The 22,290-nt window shown below is 37.5% G+C and overlaps 2 protein-coding genes across 2 annotated transcripts in view; one reads left to right on the plus strand and one right to left on the minus strand.

Moving 5' to 3' along the window:
* Positions 1 to 5,404: 5,404 nt before the first annotated feature.
* Positions 5,405 to 16,094, minus strand: NUDCD2 (NudC domain containing 2). Its single transcript, XM_006898921.1, has 4 exons — positions 15,851 to 16,094; positions 9,548 to 9,596; positions 8,677 to 8,828; positions 5,405 to 5,536 (listed from the first exon to the last, which is right to left on the minus strand). The coding sequence occupies exons 1-4, from the start codon at positions 16,037 to 16,039 to the stop codon at positions 5,453 to 5,455; spliced, it is 474 nt and encodes a 157-aa protein (XP_006898983.1). The 5' UTR covers positions 16,040 to 16,094; the 3' UTR covers positions 5,405 to 5,452.
* Positions 16,095 to 16,875: 781 nt separating this feature from the next.
* Positions 16,876 to 22,290, plus strand: part of HMMR (hyaluronan-mediated motility receptor (RHAMM)) — a 58,337-nt gene continuing 52,922 nt past the window's right edge. Inside the window, exons 1-2 of the mRNA XM_006898925.1 lie at positions 16,876 to 17,049; positions 20,444 to 20,555. Coding sequence (XP_006898987.1) covers positions 16,876 to 17,049; positions 20,444 to 20,555 — 286 coding nt within the window. The remainder of the gene's footprint in view (positions 17,050 to 20,443; positions 20,556 to 22,290) is intronic.

Genomic DNA, 22,290 nt, shown 5'->3' on the forward strand with positions numbered 1-22,290 from the left:
AATTATAGAAAAAAAATTAATTCTTTAAGTATTTTAAATAATTCAGCAAAACTCATGCAAAAAAATTAGCAAAATCTCATGGCTTTTGTATAGTTTAAATCATGGATCTAAATGTTAAACATAAAATGAAATATTTTTAGAAGTAGATAAAAGTCACCATGAACACTTCAAAATGTTCTTAGACATGACATCAGAGGCATGATCACACAGAAACATGATAAATTGTACCTCATCAAAATGCACAGAAACCCACTACAAAGTTTTACTTTATAAAAGTTGGGGGGAAATATAGCAAATCACACATGTAACAAGATTTACATCCAGCATATACAATGAATTCTCAAAACTCAATAGTAAAACCACTCATTGTTTTTAAGTGGGGAAAAATTTGATCAGCTTCACACAAAAAATATCTATGAATGGCAAACAAGCATCTTCAGAGAAACTCAAGTTTAAAGCATAGTGAAATACTCTTTGGACAGTGATGCTAAGTTGATTATGTCTTTTGGTAACCTCTTAAACAGTAGAGACCTGTATGATAGTGTTTCAACGTTGTAATCTTTCGGAGGCACCCCAGGCCTATCTTCTGAGATAGTTCTGGGTAGATTTACACTACCAACCTTGCAACTAGTAGTCAAGGGCTTATGCCTTCATCACGTAGAGGATCTTTACCACATACTCTTATTAGTCATACTATGTACCACAAAATAAGGAGCTCTGACAGTAAAGTGGTAAGGAGCTGCACTGCCAACCCAAAGGTATACAGTTTGAATCTACTAGCTGCTCTGCAGGATAAAGAAAGGCAGTTTAATCTTGTGCAGTTTACTGCCTCTAAAAACCTACTGAGGGGTCAGCTATGGGTCAGACAGCACATAACAATTGCCAAAATAAACTGGCAATACCAAGTGATAACAAAGAAGTAGAGCAAATGGAACTCTTTATTTATGGCTGATGAAGATTGAAAAAGTCACTCTACATACATTTTGGCAATTTCTTAAAAGTTAAACATTAACATAAAATCCAGTAATTCCACTTACATATTTAGAAAAAAATAAAAACATCACAGAAGTTATGTATGTAAATATTTATAGCAGATCTGTCCAAAATTGCCAAAAACAAAATGTTCAAATGAGTGAGCAGATAAACTATGGTGTATCTATACAATGAAATATTACTCAGTAATAAAAATAAATGCACTTACTGAATCATGCAACATAATTCAACATTAATGGGTCTCAAAAGGCCTTATATGGAAAATGTTTGTTTTTAAATATATATATATGTATAGTTTCATTTATATAACATTTCTGGAAAGACAAAACTATGGAGACAGTAGATCAGTGATTTCCAAGGATAAGAGGAGTAGGGTATGACACTTAGTGCAAAGCATGAGAAATTCTTAGGGATGATACAACTGTTCCTGATACTCATTTATATATGTATGTTTGGAAATTCACAGAACTATATGACAAAGGAGAGAAATAATACTATGTATTTTAAAAACAAAACTAAAAATAGCAAAGAGAATGCAATTAAATGTTTAAAAGTAAAAATACCACCTCTTCCCTAAGAACTCAATTCTAAAGCGATAACGCTGAGTAAGACAAGTATCTTGCTAAACAGTGCAGGTGAGCTACAGTGGCCCAGAGTAGGGATCCAGGGCTTAAAGGTTTTGGACTTGAGCACTGGTGTTGGAGTATGAACAGGATGAAGTGGGTATTCATATAGGAAAATGGTCTAGAATAAAAATTCAAATATACTAAGAATCAAGTTTCCTACTATTGTTTAAGGGAATTATAAAAATTGAAAGGGAGACAATGAAAAATTTATGAAATTCAAAATAATAATCTGAGCTTATTTTCTATATATATAAACACAAATAACAAATACGGATCTAAACATGCAATTTATATACACACCAATAATACATACCTACCACAAAGATCTTGGTTTCTAAGTACTTTTCAACTAATGAGAACCATGGCTCCAAAATAGGGCTGATTCTTAAAACTAGGGAGGAGAAAGCATAATAAATCTGGGATATCTGGTCAGAAGGAATAAAACTGCTCCAAGAATGTGGAAATATGTCTAAAGGATCTTTCACTGGTTAAATCTGGAATCATTTTGAGATCAAAGTAATGAGAAAAACTTTTACTAAGCACTTGAAGCACTGTCTTCAAGCAATGACATACAGTTTGATGAAACACAAGATAGTACTGTCAAAGAGAGCTCTGGACTAGCTCCTCCCAGTTCAGCCATGGCCAAGGAAATGAAACAAGCATGTACTCAGATCTGTAAAGCATGGGCGTACCAGAAAGGTAACCAGAACAGGGAAAACTACAGATTAATACCTGCTAGAAACTTAAATCTCCTTCTTAGAAAATAAGAGCATCATATGCATTGCATAACAACCCAATCTCCTAAAAGTGAAATCAGAAACAATGGTACCAGCTCAAAGATGTCAGCTGACCACGGCAGTACTTTTCACTCACCAGAGCCCTGGCAATAATCCAAACCCTGGCATCAGGTTCCTGAATGGGCTCATGATATCTCTAATTTCTGTGCTTTAACGAGTTATTTCTTCCCTATTCTGGCTACTGTTCCAGAACATGCACATTTTAGAAATTCTAGTCTGTTCCAGTTTCACTGTCAGCCATTAGTGAACTAGTTCAAATTGGTTTGATCATGCCTTGTTTTGAAACTAATTCTTCACAAACTACATTACAGACATAAAAATAAATACTGAAAAGGTCTGGCAGATATCACCTATATAAACACTACCAGAAATGGGACAACCCTAAAGATCCACAACTCAAACAAATGTATGCCTACCCATGTTTACTGCATTATTCACAATAGCAAAGAGATGGAAGCAACACAAGTGCCTATAAATAAACTAATGGATAGAAAAACTGGTGCATTCACACAATGGAATACTACACAGCATTGAAAAACAATAAAATAGTAAAACATTACACAACATGGGGCGGCCTTGATATTATGCTAAGTGAAATATCTCCATCACTAAGGGACAAATACTGCATAACACTGCTGTTATAAATAGGATACACATGGGGGCTTGGGGAAAGAATGGATAATGAACACTGCATTAGAACATATGTGGAAGAACATTCCAAAAGGAATAAATGATTACGCATTACAGGTATGAGAAAAATCTGGAACAAGAGGTGCACTATAGGGTGGGCTGGGTGAGGAAGGTCGGAGGGGGGTAGAAAATGTGCAAGAATGAATAAATTTTTTTTAAAGGGACAAATGAAAATTAGAAACTCAGGATAAAGTAAAAATACATCACATCTCTATTTTTGTGGAAAAAACCCATAACCTGAATCATAATCTGAAGAAATATCCAACAAACTCAAAATGAAAGTAACACTATAAAACTAGTCTGCAATCCTCAAAAGTGTACAGTAAAAAAAAAGTGTCAAGTCAGTAAAAAACAATGAAGTCTTGCTTCAACTCTAAGACAAAACATTTGATATCTTAAGGCAAGGCATGATTTGGGCTGGATCTTCTTTCTGTAAAGGGTTTTATTAGGACTTGTTAAAGTTGAACAGGGTGAGGGGTCTGAGGATTAGATGGTGGTAAGATGTTAATGTTCTTTTCCTGATGATAATGATTACATTTATGCTATTTAAGAATGTCCTCCTTTGAGGGATATATAACTACAATAATCAAAGGTGGTGGGTCATCATATGTTTGTTATTGCTGTGAGGCATCATTACGTTGACTCCAACTCATAGGGACTCCATGTATAACAGATTGAAACATTTCCTGATCTGCACTATCCTCAACATCTCTGCTATACCTAAACCCACTGTTATAGTACTGGGTCAAACAACTATTCTCATGTGAGGGGCTGGACTCAAAAAAACACCTGTGAACTTTATTTGCAACTTTTTTATAAATTTCGGCATGTTTAATTAAAAGTCTGAAAATAATAGTAAACGGGAAATGACATTTCAATAGGTATTTTCTATCTATGGATGACTGAGGATCAAAATGAGGTAGTGGTGGTTGTTAGATGCTGTCAAGTATAACTCAATGAAAAGTTGAACCCTATACTCCTATCCCATTGTCCTTGTCATTTCTAACACACTAGAGCCCAATGCTGAAGTCACCATGTCAATCCATCTTGTTAAGGGTCTTTCTCTCCATTACTGATAATCTATCTTTCCAAGAATGATGGCCTTTTCCAAAGAAAAGCTTCACCTACCTATATGTTCAAAGTGTGAAAGACTTATCTTTGCCTCCAAAGAGCACTCTGGCTGCACTTTTTTCAATATATGTACCTGTCTGTTCTTTTGGCAGTCCATTAGATAAGTATTCAGTACTCTTCTCTAGCTCTTTGTTGCATAGAAGGTAACTGAGAAGACTATGTCCTGAATCAGGTGCACCTTAGTCTTCAAACTGACATCACTGCTCTTCTACATTTTGGAGAGATGTGCCCAACAGCAGACTTGCCCAATGCAATATGATTTCCTGACTGGTGGTAGCTCTGATGGCCTACTGGTAGAAATATGTGCTGTAATACCAAAGGCACGTAGTTCAAATCCACCAGTTGCTCTTCAGTGTAAAGATTCCCCTCATGTGATTTACTGCCCCTAAATACCCACTAGAGAGTCAGCTATGGGTCAGTTCCAACTTGACAGAAAACAACAACAACAAACAGAATGAAGTAACAGACTTAAAAATCAATGATCTTCATTTATTTACTGCTACTAACAAAGGACTTATCCAATAATCATACTCACTTAGCTGCTTTAGTATTAATCTACACTCATTTTTGAGATTTTTTTAAGGGCTTTTCAATTTTTTAAAAAATATAATCTCTCAAGGAAGACAGACATTTTAGACAAAAACATTATCTTTATTTTACACAAAGACAGACATTTTCTTTAACTTTCAAAATTAACTCCCTCAAAATACAATGGACAATTTTTCCCTTAAAGGTTTTGTTTAAATGAAATCATCTCATTGTGAAATTAAATCATTAGTTAAAGGCGTACACAAGTCCTATTTAGAAAAGTTTATTCAAAGTTATTTCTGCATCACTTTTCTCTGAAATCACCCTGCCATTCATTTCACATGATCCATACCCTTATGTTTATTTGTTTTTTATTTCTATTAAAAAAGGCAAGTTAAATATGAAATTAGGAAAATGCAGCATATAAAACTTAATGTCAAGCAAAAATAAGTCCAAAAATGTTACTATATTCTCATAGAATAGTTACTACATAATTAAGGTGTTTCCTATAAAAAAATCATATTTGAAAAAAAAAAATATTTGAATACACTCCATAAAACAATTTTCAAATTTATTTTGCAGTTCATTAACTGTACAAATCCACCTTTTTTCTCATGTTTCTTTGATTAGGTTGGCAACATCTGCAAGGATCCATAAAATATTGAGATGAAAGAAAAAAAATAGCAGTCATTTCTCGAGATTTGAGAAATCTGGTCCACCTTTAGAGTAATTTCCTGAGATTTCTGCTCCACTGAAGTCAAAACCAGGATTCTAAAAGAGAAGAAAAAAAATTAAATCTTATAGAGAAAAATAACATAAATAGCCAACAAACATGTAAAAGGTGCAGAGTGTCACAATAATTACTAAAGTGATTTAAAACAGATATTTTACAACTTTTTATTTACAAATGTATCAAAAGCAATGAGGGAAAAATTTTAATATTGGTGTGTAAACAGATTTTAACAAATAATATTTTTACATACTTCATGCAGTGTTCTATGAGTTATACATAAAGCCACATTCATTCCTTATTGTAATTCTATGATGTACTATCCTTATAGATGAAATTGAGAAATTTGCCATAAGTCACAAATCTATCAGGGACTTGATATTTGGGCAGCATGGCTCCAGACTCTGTGATCTTGGTCTCAGACTTTAGTCTTTCTGGGGAGCAATGTCATTTATTGAAGCAGAATTTATTAAGTTCCTATTGCTTATTAAACGTCATTAACAACATCTGGAATTCAAAAGTAAACAAAACAGATAAATATGTCTGCTCTGATGGAGGAGCTTACTTACAATTAGGAAGAAACAAATAATGAAGCATAAATTATTTAGTCCAGATGTCAATAAACTTTTTTGTAGAGTTAAGTAGATAAGTATTTTGAGGGTTAAATTTTAAACTTTCACAGAAATGGAAGTACAGGTTTTATTCAAAATAGGAAAGAGTAAATAAATCTCAGCCATATCAAAGGGAAACAGCAACCGATATGCAGAATAGATTATCCGGGAGGTTGGGCTCTACGAGAAGTGTGGCATCAGGATTGGTGGAAGATCCATCAACAAGCTGCATTATGCAGATACAAAACCCTGCTTACTGAAACTGAGGAGGATCTGAAGCGCTTGCTGTATAGGGCTAAGGATTGCAGCATTTAATATGAATTAAGGCTCAATATCAAGAAACAAAGATTCTCACCACAGGGCCAAGTGGCAGCACCAGGATGGATAGTGAAGAGATTGAGATTGTTCACAGCTTTAATTTGCTTGGCTCCACAGTCAACACTCTTGGCACCAGCAGCCAGGAAATTAAAAGACATATTGCCATGGGAAAGTCTCCTGTTAGGGTCTTCTCCAGAGTAATGGAGAGCAGTGGTGTCATTCTGGAGACTAAGGTACGCCTGATACAAGCCATGGTCTTTGCAATCACTTGCTATGCATCAGAGAGTTGGACAATGACTAGGGATGATAGAAGGAAAATTGATGCCTTTGAGCTGTGGTGCTGGAGAAGAGTATTGAGGGTACCATGGACTGCTAGGAAAACAAACAGATTTATCCTGGAAAGGGTTAAACCAGGCAGCTCCCTGGAGGCAAGTGTTCTGAGGCTTCCTCTGACATACTTTGGAGAGACTGGTCTTGGGAGAGGGATGTCATGCTTGAGAGGGTGGAGGCACAGCACAGGAAGGGAAGACCCTCTATGAGGTGGATTAATTCAGTGACTGGGGTAATCGGGGTGGGTGTGTCAGAGACAGTGAGATTGGCACAGGACAGAGCAGGGTTGGGGGCAGTTGTACATAGGGTCGCTATGAGTCGTAAGCGATGTGACGGCACATAACAACAACATAGTCAAACCAGAAAAATACCTCTGAAGCAGACTAAAGACAAACTATTAAGTGAAAAAACAAAATACAAACCAATACAGTGTGATTCCATAGTAAAAAAAAAAAACTAAGGAGATAGAGATCTCTGACTTTTTATAATATGTAATTCCAGAATTAAATTTTTTATTAGAATCTCATCTAGTCAAGTGATAAGAAGCTCTAATGGAAAAATACATCACATGCTATGTTGCTAACCAAAAGGTTCATGGTTCAAATCTATCACTTGTTCCATAGAAGAAAGCTAGGCAGTCTCCTGCTGTAAACATTCACAGCCTCAGAAATCTGATGAGGAGGAGTCTATATAAGTCAGAATTGACTCAATGGCAATAGGTGTCTGGGTATTCATATAACCTACTCATGTATATTACATGCACGATAAAGAGGCAGTACAAATAAAAACTCATCTTATGAAACAAATAAAAACTCATCTTAAGAAAAACATAATACAATGTTATGTATTGAAAGGCTACTTGTTTTTCTAATAACTTAAAAATACTCTAAACAATTTTTCAATCTGTCCCATGCATAATAGATTTTTAACTTCAAATATACCCATCTCTCATTCAACAACATGGTTATTAAGTGAAAACTGGCATTATGTGAAAACAGATGGTCCTATCATAAAATAGCTCTACCACCACTACTCTAAGTGTTCCTTTACTGTTCTATGCATCTAAGAGCTGGAAAATAAATTACGATGAAAGAAGAAAAATTGATGTCTTTAGCTGTAGTGTTGGAAAAAAATACTGAACATCTCAAAGACTGCAAAAAGAACAAACACGTCTTAGAGAAGGTGCAGCCAGAGTGCTCTCTGGAAGCAGAGATGATGAGGCGTTGCCTCACATACTTCAGGCATACTGCTAGGAGGGGCTATTATTCCTTGGAAAGGGACATGATGGTCGAAAAGGCAGAGGGTCAGTGAAGGAGAGGAAGACCTTTGACCAAGTAGTTTGACACAATGACTGCTGCAATGGGCTCTTGTGTGTCAAGAAGTATGAGGATGGCACAGGATAGGACAAGGGTCAGATCTGTTATTCATAGGGTCGCACTTAACTTGATGGCCCCTAATAACAACAACAGTATCACAAAATGGAGGATAACATCATTTCACAATTGCCAAATTACATTACTGTATAACACTCAAATCACTGAGAATTATGGCACAATCAAGCTAAAATAAAACTTTAATCACCACAAGTATTATCCTCACCCTGTACCAAAGCACTAATTACCACCAGACTTAAACTATGAATTCACAACAATTGGGTAGATTAATTTTTATTGTTGTAAATGCAAACTGTAGGATAATGAGATAGTTGATAAATAAGGAATAGCTGTAATAACGATTATTCTATGATTTACATAAACTCATCTGATTTAGGGAGCTCTGGTGGCCTAATTGTAAGGAATTGTATTGCCAACCCAAAAGCAAACTGATTGAATCTGCCAGCTGCTTTATGGGAGCAAGATGGACAAACTTGTGGAAGCTATGAGTTGGTGTCAAATCAACAATCCATAACAAACATATCTTACTTCTTTCTGGAATCTTTCCAATGTAAGTTTTCTCTGCATTTGGTCTTGCACCCAAGGATCAGCTGCATATTCAGATTCTAGAAGAGAGCTCCAGCAATTTGCTGCATCTCTTTTTGTCTTTGTAAGAACAATACGGACCATTTTTCTGTCCTCTTAAAAAAAAAAAACAACAACAAACCAACACACCAAAACAAAAATCATAGATTAAAAAAATGGAAGCAATCAAATCATTAGGTAATCTTGATGTTGGGTAACTTACAACATATTTCTATTACTGTAATTTTTAAAACTGTAAAGATAATAGAACTTAATACTTAAGGAATGAAATATACTGTTACAAGAAGAAAAAAACATTTTCATTATATGAAATTTTTTATTTATTTATTTAAATAACTTCCATTCATTCATTGCTGCACTTCTCTCCCTCCCCCACACCAGCCCTCCCCTTCCAGTTTGCTCCTCTCTTTCAAAAGTAAAAGAAACACTCCTTCCCTGGCACACAATCCCCCCCGCAACCCTCCCACCACCCCAAGTACATGATAACCATAATACCCTATCATACATCGCTTCCAAATTATTCACTCCCTCATCTGTTTCAGTGCAGTATACACAATTTATCCAGTTTTTCTCAGTCTTACCCCAACCCTGATATCAATCCCATTTTAAAACAGTGGCACCATACAATGTTTGTCCTTTTGCGACGGAGATATTTCACTCAGCATAATGTCCTCCAGGCTCACCCATTTTGAATAATATTGCACGAGTTCCTTGTTTTTCAATGCAGCATAATATTCCACTGTGTGAATATACCACAGCTTCTCTATCCATTCGTTTGTTGATGGGTATATGAAATACTTTAAGTTACTCTTACCCAGTGTCCAAGTTCCCTCATCAGCTATTGTTGAATCAAAAAGTTTGCCCTGAAAAATAAATGTGACACTAAAAATATAGCATTCCATTAATTTTTACAATGTTTTCATAAATGAAGACTTTCCTATGCCACATATAATTTTTTAATTTGACTGAAACATGGAAAACAAATATTTAACTGTTTTCTATTTATAGTTCGTGCACAACTCTAACCCTAAATTCCTTCCATTAAGTGAAATGGAGCCCTAATTAGACTGCTCGCAACATTCTGCCAAAAACATGTGCTTAATTTTTTAGAAAGTTAAGAAACACTTCTTGTAACCGGTTAGGCAAATATGAAATAAATATGTACAACATTTTCATTTTATCAATTAAAATTAGTCAAAAAAATTAAGCAATCTCTTGCTAATACTAAGGAAAAAGGATAGTTTCCCTCTCTCTTTTCATTCTTTAAAAAAATTTCAACGTTTAGGGGTGAGCTCTGGTGGCCTAGTGGCAAGAAGCTGCACTGCAATCCCAGAGGTGCATGGTTCAAATCCACAAGATGCTCTGCTGAAGAAGGAGGAACAATCGCCTCCTGTACCAGTCAGATCCGATTTGACGGTACACACATTAAAAAAAAAAAATTAAAAATAATAACTAAAAAAATTTGAAAGTTTAAAAATCATCTTAGCTTCTTATGCAACCATGCACACATTTTGTCTTATAACATTAGAATAGATGTAATAATTAACTATAGTATCTAATCAATCCGTTGGGGAGTTCTGGCGGTCTGCCAGCCCAAAGACTGGTAGTTCAAATTCATCAAGTTTTTCAAGGCAGAAATATGGGTAATTTCCTCCTTCACAACTTATAGTCTCTGAATTCACTGAAGGGCCAGCTATGAGTTGGTTCAGACTCAAAGGCAGTGTGTTTGAGGCTTTTACATGTATAACTCACTCAGTTATTGCCATCAAGTATGGCATAATCAATATCGTATGTATCCTACTGATTAAGGAGTTCTGCTGCCAACCCAAAGGCAAGAGGTTTAAATCCACCATCCACTCTGAGGGAGAAAGTTGGAAAGTCTTCTTGTGTGTGATTTACAGCCTCTGAAAACTAGCTAGAGAGGCCACTAAGAGTTGGTTCCTATAGGATACTACCACCCGTAAGTAAAATAGGAAGACCTGTTAATAAAACTATCATCCTAGTAAACATACCCGTAACTAAAGCACATGTGAAGAAACTGAGGATTTCTACCACCTTCACAGCCAGAAATTGACTAATCATGCAATAAAAATCAGTTAATAATAACTGATGAAAGGGATGCAAAAGTTGAAAGGAAAAGAATAGGATAGTTAGAAGTGACAGAAATGAGGCTGGAGAATGAATCACTAAATTTTGTACAAGCAATAATTTATTCATTGTAAATGCCTTTTCTTTAAAAAGCAACTATACAAAAGGACCTCATTTAAATAGACAACATCAGACTGAACATATCTGTGTAAAGAATCACTGGCGCTTAGTATCAGCAGTTAAAACCCAGACACGTGTTGATGGTGAAACAGACTATCAACTACTCATATGCAAGGTAAAAGTGAATCTGAAGAAATTAAATTCACAAGAAACAAAATACAATCTTGAGTCTATCCCACTTGAATTGAAATACTATCTTAAGAATAGATTAAAATTTAAAAAAAAAAAGAATAGATTAAAATAAAAAAGAGTAGGTTCAAAGGATGAGCTGTAGGAGGGCATTAAGGACATCATTAAGAAAGCAAAAGATCATTACAAAGGCAGGGTGGGGAAAAAAGACCAAAATGGATGTCAGAGTAGATCCTGGAAATTGTACAAGAAGCCACAACAAAAGGAATAAATGGTGAAGTAAAAAAGTTTAATAGAAGATTTTGAAGGAGAGTTGAGAAGACAAAGTATTGTGATGAAATCTGCAAAGAGCTAGAGTCAGAAAATATAAAGGGATGAACTCGCATGGCAGTTCTCAAACTGAAAGAACTGAAAAATTCAAGCCTCAAATTTCAATACTGAAGGATGATGCTATGGGCAAAATTTTGAATGATCAGGAAGAATCAAAAGAGGAGGAGAAGAAGGAGAAGGAGAAGGAGGAGGAGAAGAAGGAGGAGGAAGAGGGAAGGAGGAGGAGGGGGAGGAGGAGGAGGGGATGAGGAGGGGAGGAGGAAGGGGAGGAGGAGGGGAGGGAGAGGGAGAGGGAGGAGGAGGAGATGATGATGATGGAAGGAATACAGAGCCACTGTACCAAAAAGAATTGGCTGACAGAACCATTTAAGGATGTAGCATACAATCAAAAACCAATGGTAACAAAGGAAGAAGTTCAAGTTGTATTGAAATAATGGGAAAAAATAAAGCCCTAAGAATTGACGGAATACTAATTGACATGTTCCAACAAACTAGATCTGCTCACCACTCTGTGCCAAGAAAACTGGAAGAGAGCTACATGGTCAAATGACTAGAAGTGATCTATATTTGTTCCCTTTCTTAAAAAAGGTGATCCAGCAGAATATAGAAATTATCAAACAATATCAATAGTAACATATGCACACAAAATCTTCCTGAAGATTATTTTAAAACAGCTAGAATATGACATTGACAGGGAACAGACAGAAATTTAAGCTGGATTTAGAAGAGGCCATGGCACCAGGTATATACTATAGGTGCCAGATGGTCTTGGCTGAAAGCTAAGATTACCAGAAGGATATCTGTGTTTTATTGACTATGTTAAGGCATTCGACTATGTAGATCAAAATAATGGCTAGCATTGAGAAGAATGGGAATCCCAGAGCACTTAATTGTGCTCATGTAAAACCTTTTGTTTTCTTAATATCAAATCCCCAATTCTCACCACTAAGCAAAAGGCAACAGGGCAGATGGAAAAAAAAGACTGAAGTTGTCGGTAATTTAATTTTCCTTGTATCCACAATCAACAAACACCCACAGTGGAAGAAATTTAAAAAAATCAAAACATGTTGCACTATGGAAATCTCCTGTTAATGACCTCTCCTAAATGCTAAAGGACAAAAATGTTAAAGCCTACAAAATGTGCCTGACCCAGGCCAACATATTTTCAATTGCTTTCTATTGCATCTGAAAGTTGGGCAATGACTAAGGATAACAAAACAATGCTTTTGAATTGTAGTGCTGACAAAGAGTACTGAATAGCCCATGGACTAACTTTGATGAATGATGATAGTTATAGAAAGGCTTCAGGCTTTTTGTTCATAGAGTCACTATGAGTCGTGCTCAATTCAATGGCGATCAACAACAACTAAAAGAAAATACAAATTTGTCTTGAAGGAAGCACAATCTTGAGTGCTTCTTAGAGATAAGGATGGTAAAACTCACTTACTTTGATCATATTTTCAGGAGGAACCAGTTGTTGGAGGGAGACATCATGCTGGGAAAGGAAAAGGGTCAGAGAAAGAGAGGAAGACTCCAAATGAGAGGGACTGACACATTGATTACTACAATTCTGAGGCTGCCCCAGGATAGGGCAGGGTTCAGCTCTGTTGCTCACAGAGGGTCACCATGAGTCATAGTGGATTTGATGGTACTTAACAATACCAGTGAGAAAAAAAAAAATCCTAGTGGTTTAATAGACATGCAAAATTAGCTTTTAGTGATTGAAAAACTTCCAAATTTTACAAAAGTAAATTTAAATAGTAATCTTAAACTATTGTACAGGAAACAAAAACTACATAACTATTCAGAAAGGCCATTTTGTTATAAAGCTAATAAATATTGCCACATTTTGTTAAAAAGATATAAGTTGATATAAATCATTCTTCTGAGGTCCTCAAAATACTATCCTATAAAATATTAGTAGCTGACATGTTAAGTGCCATCAAGTACAATTCGTAAGCAACCCTATGAACTATAGATCTTAACTCTGTCTTATCCTGTGCCATCCTCATCATCTGACAATCTTGATCCCACTGCTGTAGTCACCGTGTCAATCCATCTTGCCAAAGGTCTTCCTCTTTCCTTGACCCTCCAGCTTTCCCTCCTTCAAGATATTGCCTTTCCTAGCAACATGCCTGAATTATAAGGGACAAAGCTGTGCTGTCTTTCACCCAAGGAACATTCTGGCTGTAATTTCTCAAATATCTATCTGTTCTTTTGGCCATCTGAGGGATATTCAGTACTCTTCTCCATCATCACAGTTCAAAGGCATCAATTATTTCTCCGTCATCCTTATATACAACAAAAAAAGAAAGTGATTTAAAAAAGCATGGCTTGAATCATGCACACCTGCAAACCTGTCTTTGACTTAATTACTTCTCAGCAATGGCAGCAGACTTGCTCCGTGTGGGTGCGTGCGCGCGCATGCGCCATCAAATCAGATCTGACAGATACAGGAGGAGCTTGTCCCTCCTTCTGCAGCTAGGCATCTGGTGGATTAGAACCACACAACTCTTGAATTGCCGTGCTGCTTCTTGCCACTAGGCCACCAGAGCTTGCCAGCATACTTGCTTACTGTAATACATTTCATGATCTCCTGACTGCTGATGCCAAGGGTGTTGATTGTGGATCCAAGTAAGATGAAATTATTGCAAATGTCAATCTTTTTTCCATCTATCCTGATTATTGGTCCAGTGGTAAGAATTTTTGTCTTCTTGATGTTGAGATGCAATTCAAATTGAAGGCTGTAGTCATTGACCTTGGTAGTTTGGACTTTAAATCAAGCATTACTCTCTCAGTTCTTCACATAGCTAACACATTACACTCCTAGTAATCCAAGGGCTCCAGCGTGTCAGAGATAATAAGGATGACACAGTGTACAGGGTTCAGATTTGTTGTTCATAAGGTCACCTATGAATCATACTTGACTCAACTGTACCTCACAAGGAACTCTAAATACTGTCGCATAAGAGTAAAGAAATTGCCTAAGAAATGCTGAGTAATCTCTAGCCCAAAGCCAGAAAATTGGTGGTGTGATCTCATAATAAGCAGACTCCCTTCACTACTACTCTACAACCATGAAATATTTAGAAAACTCAGTTAAGACAGCATCCAACTTCAACTTGATTAATTTTGATTACACGCTCAAGGAAAAAGCAGATTACACTTTCAAAGGAAAGACATAAAAGAGTATAGATTTGTCTTCACGTATTTCTTGTACAAGGTGACCATTCCACAACCATTCAAAAATTGTAAAAATTATGAAAATTATCTAATGTCATCTCTAAAGGGTTACTTCAACATCTTCTAAAAATTATAGCTTGCCATATTTTATACTTTGCATAACAAAGTATTTTCTTTTACTTACTAGTACCTGCCTTAAACATTTGTTTAGTTGTGAGTAGCTACTCTGTTCAATAGTGTTTTCCTAGTAACTAGATCAGTGGCTGGAACAAAGTGTATGTACTACAAATGTTGCTTTAATGATTCAACCCACTGTTCTCACTTGAAGGCCCTCTTGAGAAACAAGGCACCCTTATTTTGTTTGAAAGTAAAGCCAAAGTGGCCACCTAACGTACATTTGTTTCTCCCAGACTACAGCAAAAAGTAAAGAAAATCAAAACCATATGGAAACAATTAGTGCAAAGGGCAAATAAACCACTCTACTGTTAGAAGCAACCACTCCGAAAAGCATCTCAATAGCAGGTCCTAAGATAAGAGAGGAGAAAGTTGTGGAACACAACTAAGTATCTTTTAAAATACCAGGTTTACTGGTCTGAGAGTGACTGCTGGAGGCCTTTAAGTTTGAAACTGAACTCATCCGTAGGTTCAACTTTCAGCCAAACAATATTCAAGTCTCGAAGATGACCAACACCAGTAAATGTGTGTCCTGGTGTTGGTTTACACTACAATAATCAAAGCTATCAGCTAAAAAGGGCAACGTTATCTCCTGGAAAAGCTCTTAAGATAGGATGGGAGACAAAACGGTGCATGAAATGGTAACCACACTAAAGAACAGGGAAGAATGGAGATATAACGGAGGGCCCAGGAGAGCAACTGCCAGTAATCCGACTAAAAATGTATGAACTGTTGAAGGGAAAACAAATACCCTATAAGTACTCCTGTAAACTTTCATTCAAATTACAAGGAAAAAAGTTAAAGGGGGGAGAGGGAGAATGCCAGAAGTATGTCATCCTCAACTCTGAAATTCTTAGTGGTTACTCTGGCCAAACACCAAGCAATGGGGGAAGTTCTCGCTAAGCCTTCACCCATAAAGTGCTGCCACAGAAACTAATGGACCTTCCAAAAGTCTTCTCATGGAATCATTCCCTCTTACAAATCGGGAATTTTTTGAAGCCGGGAATAGGAACAAGACAAGACTGGCCGCTACCTTGAAGATTTCGCGGCCACCCACGGCTAGTGACACATGGCGGCTCTGGAGGCCACACTGGATATCCTGGGCGCGAGTGCCAGGTGGCACTTGAACTTCAATGAACACTTCCTCCAGGGTTTGGTACCACTGGCCCCACGGCGTTCCGCAAGGAACCACTCCACTGCGTTCCTCAAACGGAGCTGACATCCTTACGTCGCCTCCTGACCGTCACTGCGCCGCAAAAAGAGCGTAGCGCATGCGCAGACCACCAACCCGCACAGCTTAAATCCCAGCCTCCATTTGGGCCACTGCACATGCGCAGTGGCTCACGAACCTCTTGGCTCGGATATTTCCTCTCTGCAGCCACTGTGGACACTGAAAGACTCCCGTATAAAATGACTGAAACACAGAATACTTTGCATTCAAACAACAGTTGCAGTCAGTGACACGGGAACCTTGCATGACTGTCACGTATTTGACGCTAAAACTCCTAATTTTTCAAGTGTGAAACAGGCGCTTGCGCAAAAGCTGCTGCCGCTCTGGCCATTGAGAAACGTCAGAAATCATAGGGAACAGGGATTGGAGGGCGGTACTAATTTCTTATTGGCTGTCAGTCTCAATTCCTAAGACACTTAATTGGATGCACCAGAACAGTTTGAGCATGCTCTGTTAGCATTCCCGTGCAGGATTGGTCTACTCCAGTGTTTAGATTTTCAATTGGCTGACAGCAACAGGGGCAGATGTGCGGGGAGGTTTGAATTTTAAGGGAGGAGATTGTAATATTCTGTAGGCGGTTTGTGAAGGGTCGCTGTGATCTTCGGTTAGTGGAGCTGGTCTTCATCATGTCCTTTTCTAAGGCGCCCCTGAAACGATTCAATGACCCATCTGGTGCGTACGTGGGAAATTGCTGGGGGACGGGAGATGCTCTCATGCTACTTGGCTCTCCGATCCTTCATCGGAGGCTAGTTTAGGGCTGAGAAGGGGCAAAAGTAATCGACTTTTTTCCCTCAAATGAAAAGTGTACTCCTTACCATGATATTTATATGTCGGACTCGACTCCACCGCAGCTAAGAACACTACTTGCAAAGGCCTTCCGAGAGGCCATGGATAAAAGCAGCGAGCTAAGCAGTGTTGCCCTTGATGTTTATTTGCAAGTGATGGATACAGTCCATAAACTTAGCTCTGTGTGGAAACTAAAACTAAGTGGAGAGATAGGGGTGAGAAGAGGAAGCTTTTTGAAGGCCAGGAAGGCCTCTGATAGGATAATTCATTTTCGTCCGAAGTTGTGGATTTCTTTTGGATATTCCATAAGGGCCTGGATGAAAGATAAATGGTAAAGACAGGTACAGGGTGTGAAATGATCTCAATAGCAATTCTAATCACTAGGCCATCAATGTTCCCTGTTAGTGAAGCGAATGTGACTGAAGTAATGACAGTCAGTATTCACAATTTACCCTAGGCAGTTCTGCTAAGATACTATTTTATGGATTTACAAGACAGACCAAATAAAATTATTTTCCCAATAGTGCTCAAACCACGGAATGAACCCAGACTTCCACCATCTTGTGCTTTTAACTATTTAACTACTTTTGTGGTTTTAACTACTGTACTATTTAATCACAGTGGTTAGGAAGCCCTTGGGAGGCACTCATTTATGTGCTAGGACTGTGCTAAGGCATTCCCTCTATGTTTTCCTTTATTTCTTGAGCAGCAGCAGGTACTAATATTGTCCTCATTTTACAAGTGAAAAAATAGAGGTTTCTAGCAACCAATACATCCTATAAGTAGTAGAGCTAAGCACAATTATACGCTATTTGATAATTTGTTGTATTTTTATTTTTATCAGTTAGCGTGTAAATTTAAAAAATGTCTGGCCTTCTGTTCGGAAAGGAAACCCAAGTGCAAGTAGACCAGCACAAGCTCATTTTTAATTAAGATTCAAGGATTGTATTCTCTCCCAGCTAGTCAAAGAGTAAGTCTTTTAAGGAAAAGTGTTTTCTGTGTTATGGATTAGGGAGTTCTCCTGATCTAGTGGGTAAGGACTTTTGCTGTCAACCCAAAAGCAGGCAGTTTACAGCCTCTGGAAACCCACTTAAGGGTCAGCTACCAGTGGGTTCTGACTGGATAACAGTGCTTCAGCCCCACAGTTTCAAGAATAATAACAATTGACAGTTATTTGGAGTGTAGGGATGAGACATTGATGACTCATTTTAGTCAATAATCTTCACAATCATACTATGAGATAGGTAATTTTTTAAAATTCATGTTTCAAGTATAAAGAATTTGAGCTTCAAATAGCAGTAACTTTTTTGAGGTCCTAAAGCTACACTGGAAGGAGAGTCTTACTCAACAACGTCTCCAAGTGTCTGCAATCTGGCACAGAGTTGTATCTTCTTGAATGGCAGGCAAAGCCACATTTGAACCTTGATTTTCCCATTTACCTTAAACTTTCTGTGTTTTCTTTGCCATCCTTCCAACTCAGCTTCAAGCTAAGTACTGGCAATACCCACTGCTTTTGAGTCAATTCCAACTTATAACGACACTAGAACAATCCTACAGGGTTTCCAAGACTTTAAGTCCTTATGGGAAAGGACTGCTTCATCTTCCTCCTGCACAGTGGCTGTTGGGCTTGAGCCACTGAACTTCCAGTTAGTAGCCCAATGCTTAATCCATTTCATTGGCAGAGTGCCTACTGGAGATACACACATGAGATAAATCTCAATTTAAGCAAATTTTTCTCATTTGGGAGATAACATAATCTGTTACAGAAAAACTGAGTTCTCTAATGGGAATAATAAAGATAGGCTGCTATTAAAGAGGATTTCTAACTTGTTTTGAGGATTCAAAGAAAATATTTAGAAAAGGAGGTGGCAGCCAGGCTGAGTTCTAAGGATAAGGATGAGGCAAAATGGAAGGAGGGCGGTCCATTCCACGTGGAAGAAGAGGAAAATACAAACATCAGTAGTTTGACACATTTAATGTAGTAGGCAAAGTATACTACTTAGAAACAAGTACTGACTACCTGCCTTAGTTTTGTATCGTGCAGATCAAGTCATAATGTTAACCTTAGGTTCCAAAAGTTTGTGGTTATTTTGCAAGATCTGACAGGTCATAACTAAGTAAATTTAAGCATTAAGGAAAATACAGAGCATGTGACAATTGCATTGTGCTGCAGTTTCACAAAGCTAGATTTTAACTTAGTTCCTGAACTCAAGAGCTGTCAAATTTGACTCTTTAGGGAAGGGTTTTCGTTAAGTATAGTCTTAGTTATCCTCAACCTACATAATGATGCTTAACCCTGCCAGCTGTCTAGTCTTGTGCTAATCATCCCTTTTTGAGAACATTGTCCCAGTGATGGACTATGAGTTTTCTAGATGTTCTACCAGGTATAGAGCAGTATAGTCCACACTTTTCCCACAGAAGTTTTCCTAAGCAGAGAGCATAGCTGAACTGTACTCTTCATGACCATGACCCTCCCCATACATCCCCACACAAATACAGCTACCAGTAAAAGTCGTGACAATTTTCTTTGATGTCTCCATTTTGTTTTAAAATCATAGTGATATGCTTGTATACTTGAATAACTGTTTTCAAGTTGTTTCATACTTGCTTCATCTATTTAGCTATAGCACCCTAAGGTCAGGAATCTTATTCTTTCATGCATCCTTAAATGGCTAACATATATGCCAAGTCAATTCCACCTAATAGTGACCTAGTGTGTAACAAAACAAAACAAAACACTATCTGGTCTTTCACTATGCTTACAACTGTTTCTCTCTTTGAACCTATTGTTGGAGTACTATTGTCAGTCCATCCCTTGAGGCTAACAGGTTAGATGCCATTGACTCAGCTCTGTTTCAGGGACCTTATGTGCAACAAATTGAAACTGCCCCTTCTTGTCCATCTTCACAGCCTCTCCTATGCTTAATTAAGTTCATTGTTGGAATCATTGCATCATTCCATCTCACTTGAGGGTCTTTGTCTCCTCTAACTCTCCACTTTTCTGGGGGCTTGAGAAAAAGAGGATATATACCATGTTTCTAACCAAGTGTAGTAATTTTTCAGGGTTGATATGTTGAAATATTTGAATGTGTACAAGCAAGTTGTCTTCAATTTGCACTAGTCAAATGTCCTTGGAGCAGTGTCTTCAAATAAAGAAGTTCTTAGTTCATTATTTGACTAAATATAATTATTATACAAAAGAAATTGACATATAATTTGGGAGTTTTTTTCAGACTATTCCTCCAAAATGGAATTATCCACTGTCTACCTATTAAAACATTTAGATCTCAGAATACTCTGAATTAGTACTTTGTGCCAGGGCATATAAATGACCATGATTCCAGATCAAGGAATGGGTACTTAATTCTATCCTTTGTATTTTTGTAGTCTACCTAGAATTAGGGAACTCTTTTGGCCTAGTGGTAAGAAGCTATACCACAAATCCAAAGTCTCACAGTTCAAATCCTCTAGCTACTCTGCAGAAGGATGAGCAGTCTCCTCCCATGTGATGGCACACAACAGCAACTGACTAGAATTGGTGGGAACAATGATTTCCAAACTTTTTTACTGGGTCTCAGAGTAAGAAATACATTTTATATCTTTACCTAGGATATCAGGAACCCTGAAAGTGCAATGATTAAGTGTTCAGCTATTAAGGAAAGGCAGACAATTCAAATATTTCCAGCAGCACCTCAGTGGAAAAACTTAGAATTCTACTCCTGTAAAGATTGTAACCTAGAAAGCCCAGTAAGGTAGTTCTGTTCTGTCATGTAGGATCACTCAGTTAAAAATCATCTCAGCAACACTCAAGATATATTTTGTGTGCTTCTTAACAGTGTTAGTTTGCTTGGCTCCACAGTCAACACTCTTGGTACTAGAAGCCAGGAAATTAAAAAGACATATTGCATTGAGAAAGTGTGCTGTCAGAGACCTCTCCAAGTACTAAAGAGCAACAATGTCAGTCTGGAGACTAAGGTGTGCCTGATACAGGCCATGCTTTTTGCATCAGAGACCTAAACTAGGGATGACAGAAGGAGAATTGATGCTTTTGAGCTGTGGTGCTGGAGAAAAGTATTGAGTATACCACGGACTGCTAAGAGAACAAACAGGTTCATCCTGGAGAAGGTAAGACCAGGCTTCTCCTTGGAGGCAAAGATTCTGAAGCTTCATCTGGCATACTTTGGGCATGTTGCAAGGCGGGACCAGTCCTTGGAGAAGGACGTCATGCTTGAGAGGGTGGAGGGACAGCATAGGAGAGGAAGACCCTTTATGAGATAGATTGACTCAGTGACAGGTAATCAGGGTAGGTGTGTAGGAGACAGATTAGCACAGGATAGAGCAAGGCTTAGAGCTGTTGTATATAGTGTCACTATGAGTCACAGGTGACTCGATGGCACATAAGAACAACACGTATGCATGTATGGGTCTGTAGAGGTAGATAACTGAAGCAAAAATTTTGAAGAACAATGTTTAACCTTGCAAACACTGGATAACTTTCTAACAATGATGAACACTGATATATTTTGTGTTTCCTTTTTAAAAAGAATGCTGTTCAGACCCACTAGTAAGTCTACTTGCCCATTTGTAAAAAATGGTTTTAGGGAAGTTTAAAAAAGCACTTTGGTTTTCATTTCATTCACACACAGTTTGCTTTATAACATTATTATAATACAATATATCTGATGATACACTTATTGTACATTACCATTTATAAGATGGATTTATACAGTAACTAGGTCACTGGGGGTAGGCTGTCAGAGTCAGAAAGACTGGCTCAAGACAGGGCAGGCTTCTGAACTATTGTGCACAGGGTTGCTATGAGTCGCAGGCGACTCGATGGCACATGACAGTCTTATACACTATTTGTTTTTTTGTGGCTTATTTCACCCAGTGTTACTCCCTTCAATTACCTATGTTGTGCGTGCTTCATGATTTTTATAAATTGTCTTTTAGTATCTTATAGTGCATTGTTTCAATACCATAACTTATTTGTCTGTTTGCCCTTTGATGGACACTTCGGTTGTCTCCATGTCTTTGCATCTCTTTGTGAATATTTGCTACAGTGAACACGAGTGCATTGTATCTGTTTGTGTAACAGCTATTAATTCTTTAAGATATGAACTTAATAAGTACTTAATAAGGGAGCTCTGATGGCCTAGTGGAAGGAAGTAGCATAACAAACCCAAAAGCACACTGTTTGAATCCAACAGCTGCTTCTTGGGAGAAAAGATGAACTATCTCCACCTGTGCAATTAATTGCTTCTGAAGACCTGCTGGAGGCTCAGCTATGAGATTTTTCTGAGTCAATAGTATACAACAGCATAGTGAGATTGCTGGATCAAATGGTTTTTCTATTTTCACCAATTGAAGGAAGCACAAAACTGCTTTTCGTTATGGTTACACCATTTAATGGTCCTTCCAACAGTATAGGAGAGTCCCTTACCAGAATTTATTTA

The sequence above is a fragment of the Elephantulus edwardii genome, unplaced genomic scaffold, assembly GCF_000299155.1.
Source record: "Elephantulus edwardii isolate Elephantulus edwardi_28Jun2011 unplaced genomic scaffold, EleEdw1.0 scaffold00240, whole genome shotgun sequence".
Classification (NCBI taxonomy): Eukaryota; Metazoa; Chordata; class Mammalia; order Macroscelidea; family Macroscelididae; genus Elephantulus; species Elephantulus edwardii.

Coding starts and splice junctions, on each gene's coding strand:
- NUDCD2 (XM_006898921.1), bottom strand. CDS start 16,039: ATGTCAGCTCCGTTTGAGGAACGCAGTGGAGTGGTTCCTTGCGGAACG. Junction 9,597..15,850: donor GTGGCCGCGAAATCTTCAAG/GTAGCGGCCAGT, acceptor TTTATTTTTCAG/GGCAAACTTTTTGATTCAAC. Junction 5,537..8,676: donor TGGAAAGATTCCAGAAAGAA/GTAAGATATGTT, acceptor CTTCTCTTTTAG/AATCCTGGTTTTGACTTCAG.